At 38.4% G+C, this 22,058-nt stretch overlaps 1 protein-coding gene across 5 annotated transcripts in view; it reads left to right on the top strand.

The window, feature by feature from the left end:
- Window positions 1-22,058, top strand: part of WDPCP (WD repeat containing planar cell polarity effector) — a 156,561-nt gene that overhangs the window by 90,037 nt on the left and 44,466 nt on the right. For all 5 annotated transcript variants that reach the window (XM_075088383.1, XM_075088382.1, XM_075088384.1 and 2 more), the window contains exon 14: window positions 17,931-17,994. In XM_075088383.1, coding sequence (XP_074944484.1) covers window positions 17,931-17,994 — 64 coding nt within the window. The remainder of the gene's footprint in view (window positions 1-17,930; window positions 17,995-22,058) is intronic.

Raw genomic sequence — 22,058 nt, 5'->3', positions numbered from 1 at the left:
TCTTAAATATTTTATACTGTCTTATGCATTTTGACTCTGAATAGGCTCATCTTTCTACTAAACAGGTCTTTTCCAATGGCAAAATTATTCTAAGTAGAAGAATGCTTCAAATATCTGCATAATATGCACCAGCCTTCCAATGCAGTTTTCTTAATAGATGTGGCCACAATAGTGGGTACAAACTCTGCTTTTGCCTTTCTCCTAGAAACCAGCAGGGAAAAATCTGTTGCTTCAGTGGCTAACTGTAGTGGCTGTGGGCCAGTTGCCTGCAGAGGACAGATGCGGAAAGAATGCCTGAGAGATTGCCGAGAGGTGTAACTACAGTGCTCTTATATCTGCAAGAGAAAGGTGTATTCCCTCTGACTCAGGATTTGCTTCCAAATGCTAGCAGGCATGCAGGGGCATGGGGCCCTGGCTAAGCTTTCAGCCCTTGGGGCTGCTGAACACAGCTGAAACACTGACTCAATATCCTTAGCAAACAAGAAGCTTCAGTGTCAGAATGCTGCCTGGACAGTGTGGGGTACAGACAGGAGGTGTGCAGGAGAGTCTCCCCATGTCTTTTACCTCCACTATAAAGCAGACCTTGAATAATCTACTGTTGTGTCAGTTTTTGGAACAAACGTGTGTTATTTTGCTGTTTCCCTATTGTCAAAGGGATTTGTATTCAACTGAATCAAAGTGATAGGAACATGTGATTGCTGCAGAACAGATGGTAATGCTTAAAGCTTATCTGAGAAGACATAATCTAAGTACAAAACAAAATGTTCAAAATTGAGGGATTTATCTGATAGAAAGCAAGGAAATTATGTCCAGAGCTGGTCTTTATGGTACTAAAGTGGCTGTGCCTTAATTGGTGTTTATTTCCTTTTACATGTTTTCTTAAGTGACTATAATGATTTGAATGTAGACTAAGCATGGAGTACTACAGATTTGTTGGAGGAATGGTAAACCTTGGTTCTGGGTGAGAGAATGCCATCTAGGTGCAATGCAATGTCTAGAAAAATCATAGGGAGGCACAGTGCTTGCTAATTCTTTGAGGCAAGCGAAAGTTGCAGCTGCTGCTATTGCATCCATCTGTGAGGAGCCAGCAAGGCAAGCCACTTCTGCCAGGCTGTGTTTACAACTGTATATTCAGAACAGGAAGAAAAGCGAAGAGAGAATTATGCTCTTGCCTTTTCAGGTTACCATATTATGCCCATGAGAACACTGAAAATGGAGTAGTCCTCCCACTACCTGTTTGTCAGAGACAGCAATTGTATCTGGGTGTCAGGGAGGTTACATTTTAAGTCAGTTATATGCTCTCTGTCGCAACCTTCATTATTTGATTTATTCACTATTTTATCCATATTCGTTTAGCACTAAATACTTACAGGCTAGTTACAAATAGTTAATGAATCTTTTCAGAGTGAATTTGTCTTACTGCAGATGTGTATGCATAACCAAACAAGAAGACTTGAATGCAGATGCACTGTAAACTGTCAATGCTAACTTTGTGCAGCACTAGGGGACATTTGTTACTCTCTGGTGAGCATAAGGAGACAAAAGGAAAGTGGTCACTTTGTACCCTGTTGCAGCAAGAAGTGGAGGAAATATAGCGCTTCCTAAATTACGTGCACTGTAGGTATGGCTGATATTCAAAAATATTTCTTGCAATAGAGTAGGGACTTCATCAATTCATTTGGGCTTCAGAGAAAGCAAGCAGCAGATGCACAGAAATGAAATCTAGAGGATAAGGAGCTAAAACACACAGGGAGAAACTCAGAAGTGGGGTAGGGAGAGTGAGGAAAGTGAGGTTAGGAGCATGAGTAGAAGACAAGGAATTGGGGAAGAGGACTGAAGGCAGGGATGGGGCTGTACAGAGTCCTGCAAAAGGACAGAGTGGGAGTACAGAGCAAAATGAGGGAAGACAGCTTCAGGTGTGTGTGGTGGGCTATAGAGGAGACCAGACACATAAGGGATGGACAGGGAAGGGCAGAGCCTTTCATACAAGATTAAAACATAAAAGCACTTAAATGTTTCTAGATCTAAATCTGAAAAATGTTCATATATGAACAAAAGTTTTCACCCCCCTCTCCAGCTTCCCTTTGAATGCCCCACCAATCTGCCTTAAGCCTTTTCTAGAAGGACCCACTCTTGGGAGAGAAAGATTAATTCATTCTACATGCTGAGACAATCTTTGACCTGCCTGCTGAGTCTGCCAAAAAGATGCCAGTTATTGTTGTACTTTTTAAGATGTGAGTGTCTACATTTACTAGAATTGAGAAATAGTTACCCTTTCAGAAAGACTATCCTCACCTAGTAATAATCATGTGCCAATGATTTTAATCTTTCCTGTAGGCTGAAAGGTTGTATATCCAGTTGTAAATAACTGGAGACATCCATTTTCACATTATCAGTGAGATTATAGGCTATTTTTCTACCATCAAAGAGATCAGTTTCTAGGGAACACTGTATGCTGGGATGGTAGTTTCCCTCTTAGGTATTGGGTACTTCAGAAAGAAGATGCTCCGTCATTACTGGCCGTATTGCAAATATGGGTTAGAAAATGGTGCTGCAACCTGAGATGGACCAAGGAATACTGACAACACGGTTGAACTGGATCACAATTAGAAGAAAGGAAAACGCCTTGCAACATATTCAATGCAGCCATGTTATTTGTATCCGTCCTTATAAAAGCTAAATTCTTAAATTTGCAAACCATGCAGCATCTTCAGCTTCTAAGAAAATAGAAGCTAAGAGCTTTGCAGGTATAGGCCCTGAATATAGAATATGGAATACCTCCAAAACCAGGCGTTCAGTATACAAAATTAAAATTAAAGGCCTCTTAATTATATGCCAGGGATCCATTACAACAGTATTTATGGAATGAATAATTATTTTCACTTTAAATTCTTATCTATAATTAAAAAATACAGGAACTGAATTACAAGTATAGAAATGTATCTTAGGTGTTCCTTGCCTCTTGAGTAGCACTCCAGTATTTTATTATGATGTCACTGCTTATAATAATATAATGCATTGTATCATTATGTAAAACGTTGAGCAGAGGTGGATTTATTGGGAAGCCTCGGGGAGCTGTAACCTTCTTGCCCCCACCCTTTTGTTGAGCGCTGCCTACTAAGTGTCTTTGTGTAATGGGGGAGTGGCTGCACAACCTCCTGCCTCTGTATAACAGCCTCATCTAGCTGTGTACAGAACATGGAATGGGATGGAATAGTTTTCACTCGTTAACTATGGCATCGCTGACTCATGGCTTTGCTTCACTCTGATCAAGCATTCGTAAATTGTACTTGTCATGTTTTCTAACGCATGAAATTATCTTGTTTGTTTGACACACACCCAGAGGCACAAACACATGCCTGCTGTGTTTTGCTCAGATTTTTCTGTCTCTTTCAGAGAGACAGTGAGAAAGTAACGTAGATTGAGCTGGAGGTAAAGGCTGGGCTGGAAAGTAAAGTCTGAAATGCAGCGCAGGAGTTCCAGAATGAAGCCACAGGTCCAGGTTTCTGCTGTGTCTTTTCCTCCTTTGCTATTCTGTTCTTCTGTTCGTGAATATCCAGTTTAAGGATCTTTTTGCTTTTCTTTTTACATAGAAAAATACTAAGATTCAAAACCATTTGGACCTTTCCATCTGATAATTCCAATAAGATAATGTCATTGGTTCTTTTCCCCATAGTACAAATATGTTTCCCTACAAAGCAAAGCTCTGTTGTAAATAGCAAGATAGTGCATTTGCTTCTTTCAAAAGCAAAGTGCAGCTCTGATCACATTCACTGGTAGAATTTTGGGTGGATTAATGGAAGACTTTCCTTTGTCTGAATCCAAAAATGAAAACCTCCACCATGTTTTTACTGTTACTGCTTTTACTCCTTTACAAATCTTCTCAGAAGTGTTGTATACTCTTCCCAGTGTTCAATGTAAGATGCTACTGGTTAAATGCAAAGAAGAATTTAGCTACGTGTTGGGCGGAACATTCATAAAGTGGTGTGACTTTACACACAGAACTTGATAGAGATCCTTTGTAAATAAACACTCATAAAGGAGATGAGAAAGTAGGTGGTCATTAGCATCAGGGGAGATCTGCTTCCAGCCAGTACTGATTTTTATGATTCGCTTCACTGTTAAAGAGTTCTGAAGTGTACTGCTGTACTGCCTAACATGATACCTTGACACAGTCAGTTACCACTTAAGTCCAAGGCAGCCTTTGAAAAGCTAAAATAAAGCTTTCTCACCCTGCAGGTACATCACTTATGCAGTACTAACTACCCCTTGGTAAGCAGGTTCCCGCACCACTACACTGCAATCTGCAAAGTAGATACTCACTGTGAGTATTGCATCCTAAATAGGACCCTAAATCAAAAGTGAAAAAATGCCTCAACTGCATAGGAATAGTTTCCAATCCCATCTGCTGCCAACTGTATGAAACTGAGGGACAGAGTGAGCAAAGAGCTTTTATGATCCTTTTTAAGAGCACCCTAAAAGTAGAATCTATAATTATATTGGTACATAGTGTGTCACAAAATATGTATAAACATTAATGATGACATGGTTCGGGACTAAGAAGGTCTTTTATATTCATAACATAACCTATTAGGCATTAAATTATGCCTTCAGATAAAATGACCACTGTTGTCAGTCAGGTTCTCTATGGTGGCCACATGAACAGAATTCATCTCTATGGGAGTAAGTTCAGTAGCAGCATTCTGACTAAAGTAGCACCTTCTGGAGAGGACTTTGAAGACTCATTTTTTGTCATCTTGTGAAAACGATCAAAACTAAAGGTTTTCATAGTGCCACGGCACTGATAAATGAAAATTTCAATTGCTGTGATGGAACTGCACATGAAAAGATTCCCCTGGTCATGCTTCCCGACCTGTTTTAGAAGCAAGAAATAAAGGCGCCTATTTAATGGAACTAGATTATTTTTGCAATTAAAGAGGTTAAATATCTCAGGAAAAGTTTAGAATATCTTTGCTTCAGTCCTATATTGCTAATGATTTTTTTTCTCAAACCAGCTCCACAACAGTTTTCAATTTCAGTTAAATGCTTTGATGCCACAGGAATGGCTCCAGGATTTAGTTCTTTAGTGGTGACTACAATGTAAGAAATATTTAGCAAAATATCGGGGGCTGGGGGGGGCCACAAATGGCATGATATAATTGCTTGAGAATAAAATCACATGAAGAAAAACCACAAGAAATCTCTGTCAGAGATTTGGGCAAGATTTTCTGCTGAACCTAATGGGAGACATTGCTTGGAGCATGGGGAAAATGGCCCCTCCCACACACTTAAAGCAGTCCCAGAGCTACTGTAATATGGAGCCATTTCCCACAGCCACCAATGTTTGGTGGCCCAGAGTGCTCTAAGTCCTCCAGTTCTCTGCTACGTCCCCACCCATGGGGCTGCACTAGAAAAAGGGAACACAGAATAGCTATGCTGGACTAATGTTCTTTGTGCCAAGGCTAATCCCACGTGCTGGTTAATCTGAATTTGCTATTGCTACTTTCAGAAGCTGAGCTCACATAGAGACCATCCTTGTGTAACTGATAATCTTCTGTCTTAAGGTGGCTTTTCCCTGCTGTACCAGCTGTGCAATTCCCTGAAATCTGAGGGGTTTGGGGCATACATCAAGTGTAGAAACAATGCAAATATACCATATTCCTGGACAAAAACTCAATAATAAGTTCTTAACAACACATTTCCACCCTTGAGCAGCTGCAGTAAGTCAGCCTCGGCTTTTCTTTGCAGGTCAGCAGTTTCTCCATCCCCATCAATTCTGCCTAGGCCCTAATGGTATCTCCTTATGCAATGACACTCAAAAGACTCTTCTTGAGGTCCTGACCAAGAACCTGAATTTTTTTTTTCCTTGCAATCTTTCCAGATTGATTCATGAGCTAGCAGTGTGCCCAGGTGACCAAGAAGGCCAACAGCATCCTGGCTTGTATCAGGAATAGTGTGGCCAGCAGGAGTAGGGAAGTGATTGTGCTCCTGTACTTGGCACTGGTGAGGCTGCACTTCGAATACTATGTTCAGTTTTGGGCCTCTCAGTACAAGAAGGACATTGAGGTGCTGGAGCATATCCAGAGAAGAGCAACAAGGCCGGTGAAGGGTCTGGAGAGCAAGTCTTATGAGGCGCAGCTGAGGGAACTGGGGTTGTTTAGTCTGGAGAAGAGGAGGCTGAAGAGAGATCTCATTGCTCTCTATAACTACCTGAAAGGTGGTTGTAGTGAGGTGGGTGTTGGTCTCTTCTCCTAAGTTACTAGTGATTGGACAAGAGGAAACGGCCTCAAGTTGCATCAGGGGAGGTTTAGATTGGATATTAGGAAAAAATTTCTTTACTGAAAGACAGATCAGGCATTGGAACAGGCTGCCCAGAGAGGTGATGGAGTTACCATCCCTGGAGGTATTAAAAAACGTGTAGATGTGGCACTTTGGGACATGGTTTAGGAGGCATGGTGGTATAGGGTTGATGGTTGGGCTTGATGATCTTAGAGGTGTTTTCCAACCTTAATGATTCTATGATTCTATGTCTCATTTCTTTACCAAGATACTTTTTCTCCATTCATCTTCAGAGTTTTCCTAGGCCCCATCTGACAATATTCTGTCTTGAGCTCAGCTCATCAGATCAGAACATGGCTTGGCAATCTGTGATCCATTTGTTGTGTGAAAAAAGTTGTTTGTTTTCCTCCCTAAACAGCTTTGTTTTTCTGACTTTTCTCCCACTTCCATCCAGTACCCTCCAGGAAGAGCTAACTGACCAGTCAGGCAGTCCTAGTCTTCCTATCTTCAAATGCAGAGCTCCCTTTTATGGTTCTTCAGAACTGAAGAGCTTGCTAAGGAACGGCTACCATAAGTACAATTTAGAACAAAAGTCAGCAATAGTCAGTTGTCCAATAAGTGGATGTAGTGTCTTGGGGTGCACCTCACCTCTCCTGACTTAATAATGTAGAACTTGGATGTCCTACACACTTCTTCTGTAATTAGTGTAAAAACATGGGCACCCAAAGGATTGGTAATCCTATCGAAGATGTCTATGATAAGCATGAAGAATCAAATGTCAGTGCCTGTCCCTAACAATTAACTATAAAGGGAGCCTACCTGGTTAGCTTAAATTAGCCATGTAAGAGTGAGCTGTTTGAAGATAAATGGAATGATTTGCACTGTAAATGTCTAGCTCCTGTATCAGATTATTACTGGCCAGTTAACAGAAAGATCTTAGATGCTCAGATATAGTTTCTGTAACAGAAGGAGAGAGGCACAAAGACTAGCTAAAATATATGAAGAAAGGTTTACAGAAAGACACAAAAAGCAGATAGGCATGCAGATCTCTCTAAAAATCCTCTTTTGACCAGGCCAGAATAGAAAAGGATGGGGATGTTTCTTTGTTTACACTGATAAATGTTGAAGTATCAGTAAAAAAGGCCATACTACAGATAGATAAACAGTAATACATGACTAGCACTAGATAAAATTCATCCAGAATTTCTAAATATAAAGCATAAAATAGCTGAAATACACACTGTGGGGTATAACCTCTTATTTAGAATGGCCTTAGCACCTGAGGACAGGAACATGGGAAATATGGTATCAGTTTTCAAAACACAGTCTGGAGAGACCTTAAAGAACTATAGCCCTCTAAGTCCAACCTCCATACCAGTGAAATTAGTAGAAACTATATTAAAAAGAAATTGTGAACATACAGACAAATATGTTGTACTGGGGAAGAGTCAGCAGGATTTCTGTAAAGGCAAGCCATGTTTTAAAACTCCAAATTCTTTGGTGTCAGCAATCATGTCAGTAATGGATATCCAGCTGCTACTGATGAAAGTCTGACCATTGAAGACCTTTTGGAATGTCTCCCACCAAAATGTCTTAAAGAAACTAAGCTGCTACAGGATAAGAGGGAATATCCCCTTTCATAGATAAGTAATTCATTAAAAGATAAGAAACAGTAAAAGTAAATGGTCAGTTGTCAACAGAGGTCACATATGGAAATTATAAGTATAGCAGGTCTATACTCATAAGTAGCCTGACAAAGGAGCAAATAGTGAGGTGCCGGCATTTGCTAACAATACTAAATTATTAAGACTAGTAATCGTAGGGCCTGCTGTGGAGAGCAGCAAAAGGGCTTCACAGGACTCAGTGACATAGTGTCAAAATTGAAGATAGAGTTATATGCAAATAAATTCAAAGTGAAGCACACAACAGGGGGTGACTCCTAACTCCATGTATAAAATGATGGCATGTGAGCTTACCATTATTGTGGAAGAAGAATTTGGCCTTATAAGTCTACAGCTATAAAATAATCAGTTCAGTGCGCAGCACAAGGTCAAAAATCAAATTGGATGCTAGGAATTCTTAGAAAAGGAATAGACAACAAAACAGTGGACTTCACCTGAATTTTGTGTGTAGTTTAGTAGAACTCAAAAAGCTTTAGGAAGGGCAGCCAGGATGATTAAAGGCATGAAACAGCTTTAGTGAAAGGAATGACAAAATAGACTAGAATTCCTTAACCTATAAAGGAGGCAACTGAGATATTTATTAAACTGTGAGTGTTAAGGGAGAAAGAGCACAGTAAATGTCTGCTCACTGCTGCTTCTAATACAAAAACTAGGGGTCACCAAGTGAAGCTAACATGTGGCAGTTTCAAAATGCAGTGATTCTTCACATAGCATATAATTAAAATATGAAGCTCCTTACCAAAGGATGTTGTGGATGATAAAATTGTGTTTGAATTGAAAGGCAGGGTTCAGGGAAGAGAAATTCACCGAGGAATACCAATGTAGAAACCACCTCTGGCTCAGCAAATCCCTGAACTGCAAATTGTTGGAGACTAGGAGACTTCTTAGGGAACTATCACCATATGCTTGCCCTGTTATCATATTCTTTCATAGGTGCCTAGCTGTTGGCAAGGTATTAGGTTAGATGTACCTTTAATCTGAGCATATGATCATTCTAGCATTTTATGTTCTTGTACATGATGCTGCGCAGAAAAAGCATAAAATACTCATTAGTTTTCCATTTGTTCCCTAAAAAATGTGCCAAAATTAATACAATCAAAGTTCTAGAGGATTTCTTGTCTGGCTGTCCTATGGCTATATTTTCTGTAACAGAGTTCTTATGTGTGGGTATTTTATAAGCATTACCACTCCATTTTTTGTTGTAAGGAAATAATATTGGCTATTAACAAACCTCGGTAGAAAAAGTAAATATACTGTGATGGACCAGTAACTTAACAGGTGATTCAAAATTTGGCTCTGTTTGTAATTATGTGTTTATCTTTAGGCAGCCAACTTTAGAAAATCCTGAGCTAATATATTTTCTCTGAGAAGTGTTAGCACTAAAAAACCTGCATCTTATCCAATGTCAGGTATGAGAGAGAATTGGCCCTGTACCTCATGGAAAGTCAAGGAAGAAAAGGGCCTGTTCATCTTAACTTTAATACCAAATTTCCATCTGTTGCAGTTCAAAATTTCAGAGATACCACACATATACAATAGGGATTTATTACAGAGGCAGCAACTCATCCTTAACCATAGTGATGATATTGGGCCTCTGTTATAGAGCTGTCTTTAGTGTGTAGACATGCTGATATGTTTGCTCAATAAAATCCAGCTTTCAAGACATACTGTTAAGTTTACATGATCACCAGAGTGAGAGGGATAAAGCTGGAAAAGAAAAAAAAGCAGAAGCGAATTAATGCAATAAAGGCTAGGATTTAACAGACAGGGTTGAGTAAAATAAATGTGAAACAACAGGTGTCACTGACTCTTATCAGCATTTTTAATTAACATCTGTTTTTAGCCCAGAGTAATTTGGAAGAGTATGTTGGAGTGTGTCTGTATTTAAAGATAAAGATAGACTGTTGAGAAGTTACTAAGTAGTAAGAGGCTGGGGGAATGGAGAGGTTTGAGAGTGGGGGGAGGCTGTGTTGGCTAGGTAGGTGTTAGCTGCAGCTTAGAGAAACCTTAAGGAAAGCCACTATGATAAAATTGCAAGGTAGGGAAATATTGCTATGGCAACAAAATATATTCTCTTGAAGGAAAATAAGTATGAAGAAAGAAAAACAGAGTGTGGGAAATTCAAAGGAAGTACACATTACAAGAAGAGAAAAGACTAAATCTATTTTAAAAAGAAATAAACCATCATAGTTTCAATTTATATAATAATAATTTATAATTGCAATAAATTGCTGTTCCCCAGACTTTTATTACACCTATTATTGACATTCTCAGAGCATTTGACAGACATAAAAGAATTACACCACACAGTAGGAGAATGTTGCTGTTGCTCCCAATGGTCATCCTCTTCAGTGGCTAACCCCGACTGACCAACATCACATGTGAAATATGTGACATACATGTTCGCAGAATCAGGACCTGTTAGGTAATATTTCTTTGGCTTAGACATAAGACAGCTCTATAGTTTTAAACTACTGCTATTTTGTAGTTAATTGAGCAAAGGTCAACAAAGAAATTATAGGGTTTTTATAGCTAAAACTACTATTTTTTCTAGAATATTCATACATCTAGACTATTTCTTACTAAATATGTATTTTAAAAGTTTAAATGATGCCTTCTTAGTAAACTACTTCATTCAAAAATTAACTTGGTTCACTTGAAAATCTGACTCAACAAATGCCTGGACAGCTTCTCTTTGAACATAGAAAGTCTGTTCTGAGAAGGTGCATGTATGTTTAATGTAGAGTTGTCTGGACTATTTCACACAAGAGTACATTTAGGTTTCCAAGAGAAGAATATAATCCTAAAAGATAGGAATCACGTGGTAAGATTTGGGGGGGGGGGGGGGGGGGGGGGGGGGTTGGGTTGGGAACATCTTCAAGATTCACAGCCAGTTACAGCCCTCAAGGGCTTTCTGTGGCCAGGGAGTCATACTGTCTGGCTCCCCTTATTAGCTTTCTCTTTCCTCCTTTTTTTTTTTAATTTGGTTGGGTTTTTTTGTTTTCTTGCTTCATACCAGAGGGTACCCTTTGATGTGAAGGGCATTCTGTTCTACGCCCAACAATCTATAAAGTTATAGCTGGACTTCTGTAGTTCAGAGATACGTAATTTGACAGTACAGTTCAAGTAACAGAGGTTTTGGGTGGCTTGAGATATTTGTGCCCATTTCAAATTTTCTCATGGTTACTCACCAATTTTTACTTGAAACCTATTTGTGTATGACCTTTGAAAGGTTCCATAAGGGATTTCTTTTTAAACAAGTTACTCAGGCCCCAAATCCAGCACTTCACTTAACATGCCCGTATTTAGGGCCTGTAGAAAATTATAGGTCATAAAATCATACATTAATGCTTTGCTAAATTTGGGCCTGAAGGGATGTATAGATTATACCTGGACAACCTTCAGAGCTTCTGCATCTGAAATACAATTTAGAAGATAATCCCCTTGACTCACATCCATATAGGCTATTTCTCCATTAGCCTTTGCTTTGCTTTGCAGCACTTTCTCTTTGTCAGTATGAGAGTATCTTAGAAGGCAACAAGGTTGTGGACACTCCCTCAGAAGTTTGTGTTCAAAAGTCCTGTTCAAAAGATCTCATAATCTAAAAAACTAGTAGTATAATAGCATGAAGTTGGCAAAATAACACCCCTAACATCTCAGAAGTCATAACTTACAAATGCATCCATTGATTCTTCCATCAGTTCCCTACTAACTTAGAGGATCATTGATGAATCTCAACCAACTTTACAGAGGGTAGAAGTCTCAGAAATAAGAAAATGCCTGCCAGTTTTGTCAAAATCAGCAACCAGTTAGGGTTAGATCGGATACAGGAGGTTATCTCCATCCCAAAAAGCTACAGCAAAAGTTCAGCAGATGCGTGTTCTGCCATTTGAGGCATGCACTGCTTAACACCAAACACAGTCTACATTGCCTCTTGCTCAAACCATTGCTGGGAGGGAGCTGAGTATATATACCCTGCTGGGAGCTGGACTGTATATTGTGTGGAGCGTATTTTGGCAGGGCACATCGGGAATATTGGAGTTACTGTGCTAAGGCCTGTGTAGGAGGAAGCATAGGAAACTAATCAACAATACTCTGCTGCTCACAAAATTCCTTCTTTTAAAAAACAGCAGTTATGGTTTAAATTTCTGATTGTGATATGTGAAACTTTAGGTATGCCTTTGCACATCTGTTGGCATTGAAATAGTCTAGCTGCAGTAATCTAATACCCAGCAATTAATTGATTTTTGCCAAAGGAGGTGAGTAGTATTGGGGATAGTCTATTTTCCAGACAGTTCATTATCCAAACAAATAAGAGACGATGAAATAAATTCAAAAATTTTGAGGCTGAGTTCCCCAAATCATGAGATTCTGAAGCACAAACTTACAGTTTGGGGTGAGAGGGAAAGATAGGTTTTTTCAAGAGTCTCTGGTCTTCGGGCTGCATTCGGTCATCTGGTACTCTCTGCAACTATCTTATTTAAAATAGGGTGTCCTACTGAACTCATTAGGGTAAAATGGTATCAGGTTTTGGTTGACTTTTGTTTAAAGTGCCTTTTTTTTAAATGAAATACAAGATTTTGATGTATTTATTCGTCTCCAGAAACTCTAAGTAAAGTGCCAGTGTTTCAGCATTCACTATAAAATGCAGGATATAAGTCTTTGACTAATACTGTATTTTATATATGAAAGGTTGCATAGAAATCTAAGTCTTCAGAATTTACTGAAATTTTACTTTAAAATATTTCCTTGAAGGTCAATAGAATTTCAGGGTTGTCATTTTAAAGACACGCTTCACTACACATCAGTATTTTTCATGTGAAATATATAAGACCTTAAGCCTGGACCAAGGTTTTTCAAATGGGCTCTGAATCTGTATTCTGAAATATAGTTACATGTCTAAATCGGTGTTGTGTTCAACAGTTTGTTGAAAACCAATCTGTCCCCATTTAAATAAACCACTTAGCAACCTAGCCACAAACTTTTTACATTCTTTAACCTGATAATCTCTAATTATACTGGATCAGAATTCCATTGAAACGGGGTGCAGAGTCATTTTACAGATGTTGTTCTTTATTTTAATATTGTGTAATTTAAAAGGAAAATATTTCAGATAAAACCAACATTTTTTGAGGGGGAAAAAAAGAATGAAAACCATTTCTGTTCCAAAAATTGCTGATATGAGAACTTATGGGAAAGAGCTTCTTTTATGAATAATTATTATTATTGTGTTTAAGAAATGGGCAAGATGCCTAGAAATTGAATGAAAGAATGAGCTATTAAATTGAAATATTAAATGAAATAACTGAATTAAAAGTGATCATGTAAACCCTGCAGTAAATGTTGGGAGCTGTAGCTGATTGAACATATTTTAATCATCTGTTTTGTATGCTTAAATACAATTGCTTGATGTAAGTAAACACTTGATTGATATTCTGAATACTTTCAAATCTGCATATGCATCACAGAATACTGAACAATTAAAACTTAATTTCAGTGTAGTTTGATTACATGTAAATTATTTCAATATTCATTTTTTCCTGTTCTGTTTGCTCAGTGCATATTTAATATTCACTTTTTGAATGCATATCACCCTTGATTGGACTGTGAGATGAGGAGGACTCTGAAATTTCTTCCATTAAAAAGGATTGCCTTATAAATACTATTTGTGCCACAGCTCTTCCCCTGCAGATTATTTTCTAAATGTTGTGTACCCTTATTGAAGACAAGGAAAAAACTGCTGCAGCCCTCCTTTATCAGCCCAGCACAAGGAATATGCTTACATGGTCGATGGGCATGTCTAAGAAGGCTTGTTGGTTGTAACTAGTCCCTAAAGAAACGTTTCCATCTTTTCTGCACTATATTTCTCTCTTGCCTGCATGAGCTCTCTCTCTTTTCCCTTCCTCCTCCCTCCACATGATTTTTTTTCCTGGTTCCTGGACTTTTTATGAGATGTTTTAACATTATGGATAAATATTACAAATATTTTTAAATTTACCATTTTCAGCCTGAAAAGTGTATCTCTATCTTTAAGTGACCATGTTCAATTTAGGTGTTGTGGAGTACAGATGACAACATTCTGCCTTTTGATATATTTGTCGAACCTCTCATAGAAACTGAAGAGACTTCTTTTCCCTTATCCCCAGGTCCCAATCCATGCACACAGTTTTGATCTACATTATTTAAAATCACCTTATTTCTGAACATCCAGCAGGAGGAAACGGGCATTTTATTCTCTTTTTATTTATGCTGGTCAAAACCAACAATAGCCTCTCTGAAGTTAATAGATAAAATTATATTTTTAAAAATTTCTTATATGTTTTATTTAAAAATAAAATGCTTTCCTGTATCTTTTCAGTTAAGTCACATTCACAAAATAGAAGCAGGCAGCAGGTCTTCCACTTCACCATGGAAGGCAGGTCTGGGTTCTTCTCTGCCTTGACCATTTTTGACCCATGTGACTCTTGTCATATCACTCACATTTCCCCTTTGTTTTCTTGTCCATACAAAAGACGTACTAATAACCGTCTTTTTAGATGTTTGTAGGGTACATAGAAAGGTTGCGTAAGTGCATAGAGTAACAGTATTTTTTTATTATATGAGTATTTGAACTTAATATTGTAAGTGCTAACAGCTTGCAGGGAAATGTTTTCCTATCTGTCCTATATAGTTAATCACAGTTTGAGAGTTTTAATCTTGAAGGTCATATTTCTGTTGGCTGTCACTTTGACCAAACAAGTGGCTGAACTTCATGGTTTACAGGCAGATTTCCTTATCTCTCTTTTCCAAGAGACATATAAGTCTTGATTGCTGGAGTTATTGTGAAGCAAGTAATAAGTAACAAGGTGAAGAGGCGGGAGGAAAGATACTCACTTCAAGACCAGTACCCTCTAGATGCCATTTTAGAAAGCAAATATTGTACCCTGTGATTGTAGCACAAGAACAAAAGGGACGGTGTTTTGCTCGGGGTTTAGTTTGTTTGTTTGTTTGAGGAGCTGATAAACAACTATAAGTGTGCTAGCAATAGCAAAAGGTCTTCCCGCAACAAAACATGCTTATAAAACAGACATGATTAGCTTGAGGACAGTCTCATGCTCTACAGGACACTCTCTTATTGTTCCTGTAGAATAAAAACAACACAGCTTCCATGCCAAAGAGACTCAAAATAACAAGTATCTTTTAGTAAAGCTACTTTAAAAAAACCTGGACATTCTTGACTGATTTAATACTGTTTGCCTAAGTAATGCAAACTTGTCACTCTTGTTTGAAACCTTCAAGGTATTTTAAAGCAATTCCATTTATAATATGTGTGACTGTTATTTCCATCTCTTTTCTTTTGTGAAGAGCATTTCTTGGATAGTCTTTTTTCCCCCTTTTTCCCCTCAGTACAGATCTGAAAATAATGAGCTAACTTCACAGTTTTATGAATAGGGGCCATAATGAGACTGAAGTAAGTATGTTGATTAAAGGAAAAAAATTGGAATCTTTGTGAAACAGCAAAGAAATCACAGCTTTAAGACCATGATTCTGTTATGCAGGTCAATCAAATGAAAAATTTATTTTACATTTTTTGGTTGCTGGCATTTTTGCCTTGACTAAATCAAATGTCATTCAAATAGTCTGTATAGTTATAACTTTGGAAAAACAAAATAATGATGCAGACATTCTTTTTAGCTAGTTGTATAGCCAGTTTCTGTTCAGTTTCCAATTTCCCTTCTAAGTACCAAGAATTTATATTTAATCTCTAATTGAAAAGAAAAATGTGCTGGAAAAATAGATACATGATAGCTATTCAAGATATACATATTTTAGCATGTACTTATTTGTCCTAATTAAAGCATAGGTTCAGAAACAGCATTACAACACAATGTACTTTAATGGAAATTCCTTCACAGAAAGCATGTTGAAAAGTTTCAGATACATAGATGTGCATGATAAAACGGTGGTGCACTGCCTGTTGCACAGTGATCAAGAGGTTAACCTTAATTCATCTCTTCCCCTCCCTTAAACAGGTTCTGTGAGGAGGACTGTGAATGAGCACTTGGAAGACACAGCAGGGAGATTAGCTTTAGGGAGGAAAAGGCTCCCCACTCCAGCTCTTAGGAACCTCACTGGAGAGTGCATTTCCTCTTCTACTTAAGCTAACATATTAAGCCTTCTTGTCACGAATGTTATTCCTTGAGGAAAAGTCCTTGCTGGCTCTGTCTCACAGTCTTCCGAATCATTCCAAGTGTGCGGTAGAAAAGAAAAGAGCAATAATGCTGTAGGAGGCAGAAAACCACTGAGGCTTTGGCCAGTAACAGGAATCCCAGTATGGTACATCGTATGGGACTCCTTCCCCCACCAACAGAAGGATTCCCATGTTTCCCCTGTGCTCACATTGGCCTGAAGAAGAGCTACAGCACTGCCCACTGTTTTCTAAGATACCCTCTAGATACAGAACTGTATAAATACTGGCATCCATAATATGATGCTGTTGGACAATATTCATTAGGCGAGCACAAACTACACCTTTCTAACACTGAGAAATCACAATGCTGATTTTTCCCTGCTGGGGCAAAAAAGTCATCTCCTTCCCAAACTTCAAGCATCTACAACTGCTCTATTGTTGAAATTGTTAACAGGTGAAAAGGGGGAAACTTTACCAGTAATGGGAAAAATACAGAAATCACTCTATAAGGAATCAATCTTTTACTTCACAACTGAAATAAAATGGGGGTATTTTGTTGTTTTGCATATCTAAAAATAATCACCAAATCTATTTTTGTAGGTATCTTTAAACAGTTTTAAAAGTGCAGTAGAAGAAAATGTCTACAAATAGAATCACTTTCTCACAGTACAGAATGATTGTCACAAAGTGATTATCTCTACATCCAGTATAAGAGAGGCGTTAGCCCCTTGCAGGATTTCCCATTGTGATTAGCGTTTGCCAGTGCAATGTTGTATATATTCCCAGAAAGCTTCTGATGGATGGCTTGTTTCTTTCCACTTCTGTGGAATTCCCAAGGACTGAAAACAAGAGGATATAGACAGCCTTCCACAGTGTCTCCGTCCCACGTAGGTGTTTGCTCTAATTGCCAGGCGATGGTGTATAGTCTCTGGGTAGGAAAAAGGTGGCAGTCTGCATCATTACAAATGCAGGGAGCTGTTTTTCAGCAAGCCCTCAACCCACCGAAGTAGTGGTCTCTATATGCCATGATACAGCCCTCCTAGGTTAACGGTAAAGGTGAAGTTCCACATCCACACTGCTCCCTTCCTACTCTAGGTGATACTCAGGTGGTGCCTTCAAAAGCACATTTAGAGGTAGTTTTTGCTTGTGGGTTTTGCTCTTTTTCCCTTGATTTACCTCATTGACACAATCTTCTTCACCACAGGATCTTCATAAAACTCTCAGGAGTCTGTGCTAATACTGGGCTGAGGGAATTAGAAGGCAAAGCAGTGCCACCCCCTGCCTTTTTCAGTCCCTGGGTATTCACAACTGTTTAGCGTGGCTTGACTGGATTGTCATCTTTAGGGAGCTGTACTGAGAGGTCTGTGAGGACAAGACTCAATGCAGACTTCTACAAGGACCTCTGAAGTCCTGTGAGATATGGGTCATTTCTGTGGAGGATTTTGACGCTCCTACCAGTGTTATTAGGGTTACCAGGTTATTATGTTGTGGCTGGTATCTTTCAAAGGGTCAACTTCTTATGATTTGCTGTGTACCTTCAGCTCCCTTCAGATTCAGCTAGATCTGATGGGACTCAACACTGAACATAATGCTTGCTGAAGGTTTTAAATGAAGAAGGTTAGGGGTAGTCACTGTCCTACCTCATAGTTCTGCAGTCTGAGTATGAATGTATCAAGTTTCCCCAGTAAAGCTTTGGCATCACTTCTGATGAGAACTGACGGACTTCATCTGCCCATTAATAAAATCTGATGCAGCTCTTAAGTTATCCTCAGCAAGTGACATGTTTCTTTTTCTTGCAGGTATCAGAGATTTGAAAAAGCGTTTCTGCTAGCTGTTGACATAGGTGCTCGGGACCTGTTTATGGTGAGTCATTTCTGGTGACAGAGTCTGTTGTAAGGGTGTTAGTTGTCACCTTTTGTGCACATTAAAATGGATCCGTGTCATTTGCAGTCTTAGACACATACTGAAGACAGAACTATTCTACCTGGTTTGCCCTTTGCCATCATGAAACTAGTCAATAGGAATTGAGTATCTTTAGAGCTTTGACATTTTCCCTAGCATGGCCTAAAGGCTATTCTTTATTTTCCAGGAATTAATGTTTTTGAACTTTCCCCTTCTTCATCTGTCCTGATGTGGGTGAATGTCATCTTTCACTCTAATAAGCTTATACATTTCTAATCCATTCCTTTAAGAAGTACAACTGCTGAATCCTGGACACAAGAGCTGGCCATATCCTGGGGATCCTGAATGCTCTTAGTTTGTCTCTTAGGGTTTTGTGAAAGGTGACAAATTATGAACGCTTCTACAGGTACTTTTAAAACAACAAAGCTCAGCAGCATCAACGAAAGGGTTTTTACATTTCATGCACTCTCTGACCCCTCCCATTTAATTAGCTACAAAAGTAAAATTAACCAGCTCTATAAAAGGTCCTCTGTGTGAGCTCTGCAGGAGGCTCTTGTTTCATAAGATCTTGCACCACAATGTCACAGTGAGGTCAGATGGACAAAGCCAGTCGTGCTTTCCTAGTCTCTCAGCATGTTGCTGCTCCACAGCTGATTTCATTGTTTTCAAAGAAACAATAGGAAAGGGGCTTGTTGAAAAAAAGGCCCTTTGAACGATTCGTTTGCTTGACTCTTTTGCATAATGAAGACATTCTGTTGTTTAAATTAAGCTTTGACACTAGATGTTAATATCATTTATCCCATTAAGTTACTTGCCCTGCTAGTTTGATCTTGATATTTAAATTGTATGTTAAATTACACAATTAAATCCTGCTTTTATGGGTTATGAAAATTCCCTTCTAATTATATTAAAAGTTGTGTGAACCTTTTGATGTTTTTTTCATGGCTCTAATCATCTGGCTTGTTCCATCTAATTAGAAAGATGTGAATACTGCGATAAACTTTTCTAAGTATGCATCAAAAGAATGTGATGAATATGTCAGACTTTTAGGAAATTTATTACACGTTTAATGTTTACTTGCCTCAATGTTTCCTCTTTTTAGCTCAGCTTTTTCCTTTTGTCTTTTTATTTAATGTAACTTCTTTGATACAAATTTTATACCTAATCAAGCTAAGCACTGCAGTCACATGTAAAATTCAGACTGTAACCTCTCTGTGGCTGGTTACAGTTTTTTGTTGGGGGCTCTCGCACCATACAGATAATAAATTCTCCCTAAGTAATTTCAGCCATTCTGGCAGAACAAATGACCCTGCCATCTCAAGGGCCCTCTCTCATATGGCTGAAAACATTTCCTACATGATCTTTTCCTCTTTCCTTCCCTCCACTGACAGCAGGACTGAGTGACCACCTCTGTCCCAGGGTGGGGAACACCAGTGTTGGGTCAAGAGATGGGTGCAAAGCTGCTATCAAGAGGGAGGGACTGTCAGTACCTGGGTCCACAAGTGGTAACATGTCCTCCTCTCAACCAAAAGATCCTCCAGCTTTCTTCAAGAGGAGTTTCAATGTTCACCGAGAAATTAGCTCCATGCTTTCCTACTTTTCTTTGTTTTCCCTTTCCTCTCTCAACACCTACTCTCCATTTCCTATCTCACCAATGCTCTTAAACATAAATATCTTTTTCCACATAGTTACTCCTGGCTTACATTACTGCGAGATCAAAACCAGTTCTGTATTGTCCTCGTTCTGCTTGCATTATCTTTGAGATTCCTCACAGTTTCCCCTAAGTTATGCAACAAGCAGCATACACACCTACCTCTTTGCATCCTCTGGGGAAATGTCCTTTTGCTAATTCATCTCCTAAGTAAGGTACTAATGAACAAACTTTACAATAAGCTAACAATGGCACTGCTGCAAGACTACTAAGTACAGGATTCAAGAAGTTTAAAGGTGCATAGCTCATAAAAGTATTTATTTGTGCCATGGTAATTTCTAGGGCACTGGGCTTCATGGCTCTAAACACTGTGTGAAAATTAGATAACCTGCTCCCTGAAAGCTTAGTCCTTCTAGGTGTTAGTATAGCAATACTATTGCTAAGTAAGGTTTGTGCATCCTTCACTTCTGCTTAACACTGAATGATTTATATATTGTTTATAGAGGTAAAGATGCAATTAATAACATACAACTTGACTTTACCTATATTTAAAGCATTTATAATTTTGTGCAGTACAAATAACTAATCCATAGGTCAGTTATTTGTACTGTTGTTTTACAGACCAACAAAATCCATTTATAAAACCACACGTGGCTCTAGGAGTGACGTCACCTCATTCCCAGTTAATAGGACTTCAAGAAGAAATAGTAGACCAAAGAAAGATACCTGATGACATAGCGAATTGTGAAAGAACAAATCTATTTATTAAGGGGAACAGAGAAGGAACAAAAAAGGAAAGGATAGAGATGAGCAGATCAGAGAGGCTGAGGAGGATCCAAATGTTGAATACCCATCTCCTGAGACTTCTAAGAACATGTCATCTATCTTGGAGAATTTATCCCAAGCATCTCTTTCACCAAACAGGACTCTACAGCATTCCTGTTATTTGTTTTGAGGTTGCAAAGAAGTTTGAGAGAATGCTATCTGAGGGCTAATTTCTTTCATAGAAATTAAAAACAAAAAAAAAGGCTTAAAAGTTAGTCCTATAGCTATAGCGTCACTAGTATGATGCCATAACAAGACACACAGACACTGCTGTGTCTCCCCATAAGCTTTACCCTCACGTCACATCTAAGTCCATCAATTACTATCATCTCCTACAAAGTTCAATAAAAAAATAAAACTGAAAAGGACATAATATCATGAACAACAGCTACATTTATTGGACAGTGACTGATCCAATCTGTGACAGAAAAGATCAAGTAATAGAGGGTTGTTAGCTTGAAATCCTTTTGTAGTATGCTTCAGCTCTCAGCTGCTGAAAATTCAAAAGGCCATCCCATGTACAAAGGTAGCAAAAAATGCAAGGGAAAGACACTTTAATAAAACTGTCAGATCTTGGGTGATACACTGATGAGGCAAGTGCATGTTTCGAAGAAATGTTGGAATTTTGCCCAGAAATATCCTATAGACAAATGCACATTAGTGTTGCAAATGACTTCTGCTCACCGAGGGCAAGCTCTGTGAGTCACAAAGATGAGGGTAAAAAGGAAGTAGTCAAAAAACTAATCAAACTGTTAAAGGATAAAATACAGCCCTTTCAGCAAACTCCTGATAAGCAGCTGGAGATTGTTTTTATTGTCACCATTGTTTTTGAGAGGGATGTGATCTTTGGACTGATAAATTCTTAGATAATTGTGTGAAAAAATCTGTAATGAATATTCAGCTGATTTAATTTTTTTCCTGTAATTCTTTAAGACACTCTGTAATCCAGTGTTTCTTCTTTCTCTTTTATTTATTTTCTAGTTTTATTCTACTCAGGCAGTTATAAATTCGTAGAAAAATCCAATTTTGCTGGCTTGTTTGAATGAGAAACACCTAAATTTGATCTGAAATTGTCTGATTAAGAGTTTTTTCTTTCTAAAGCTTGTTTAGAGATAGAGAGAAGAGCTACTTTTTTATTATTATTCTTTATGACAGCAACTTGAAGAACCACAAAGAAAGCCACTTACCAGCCTCCTGCTATATCTCGATGTCTTACAAGGCCCCTGTTAGTTAGCAATAGATATGTAGAGATGGATATGTAGCAATGGATATGTAGCAATATGTAAACATTTATTTACTCAAAACAGAAAACATGGGCAAAAACAAGACCTGAAAGTAACAGATGTTTGATACACACAGCACGTACGGCCTCTTAACTGAAAGAACTTTGTTCTGCAGTTGTTTCCTCCCCAAGTTTATTATTTTAAATTGCATTGAAGTATACAATACCTCTCAGTTTAAACTACAGAAAGACAGTAATTAAGCTTAAGCATAGTCAGAATGTATTTTAAATTGGTGAACACAACCTGCCCAAACACTCAAATCTTTG

This window comes from Phalacrocorax aristotelis, chromosome 3, assembly GCF_949628215.1.
Source record: "Phalacrocorax aristotelis chromosome 3, bGulAri2.1, whole genome shotgun sequence".
NCBI lineage: Eukaryota > Metazoa > Chordata > Aves > Suliformes > Phalacrocoracidae > Phalacrocorax > Phalacrocorax aristotelis.
The sequence above is the reverse complement of the archived record's forward strand: the minus strand, read 5'-3'. Positions and strand labels throughout refer to the sequence as shown.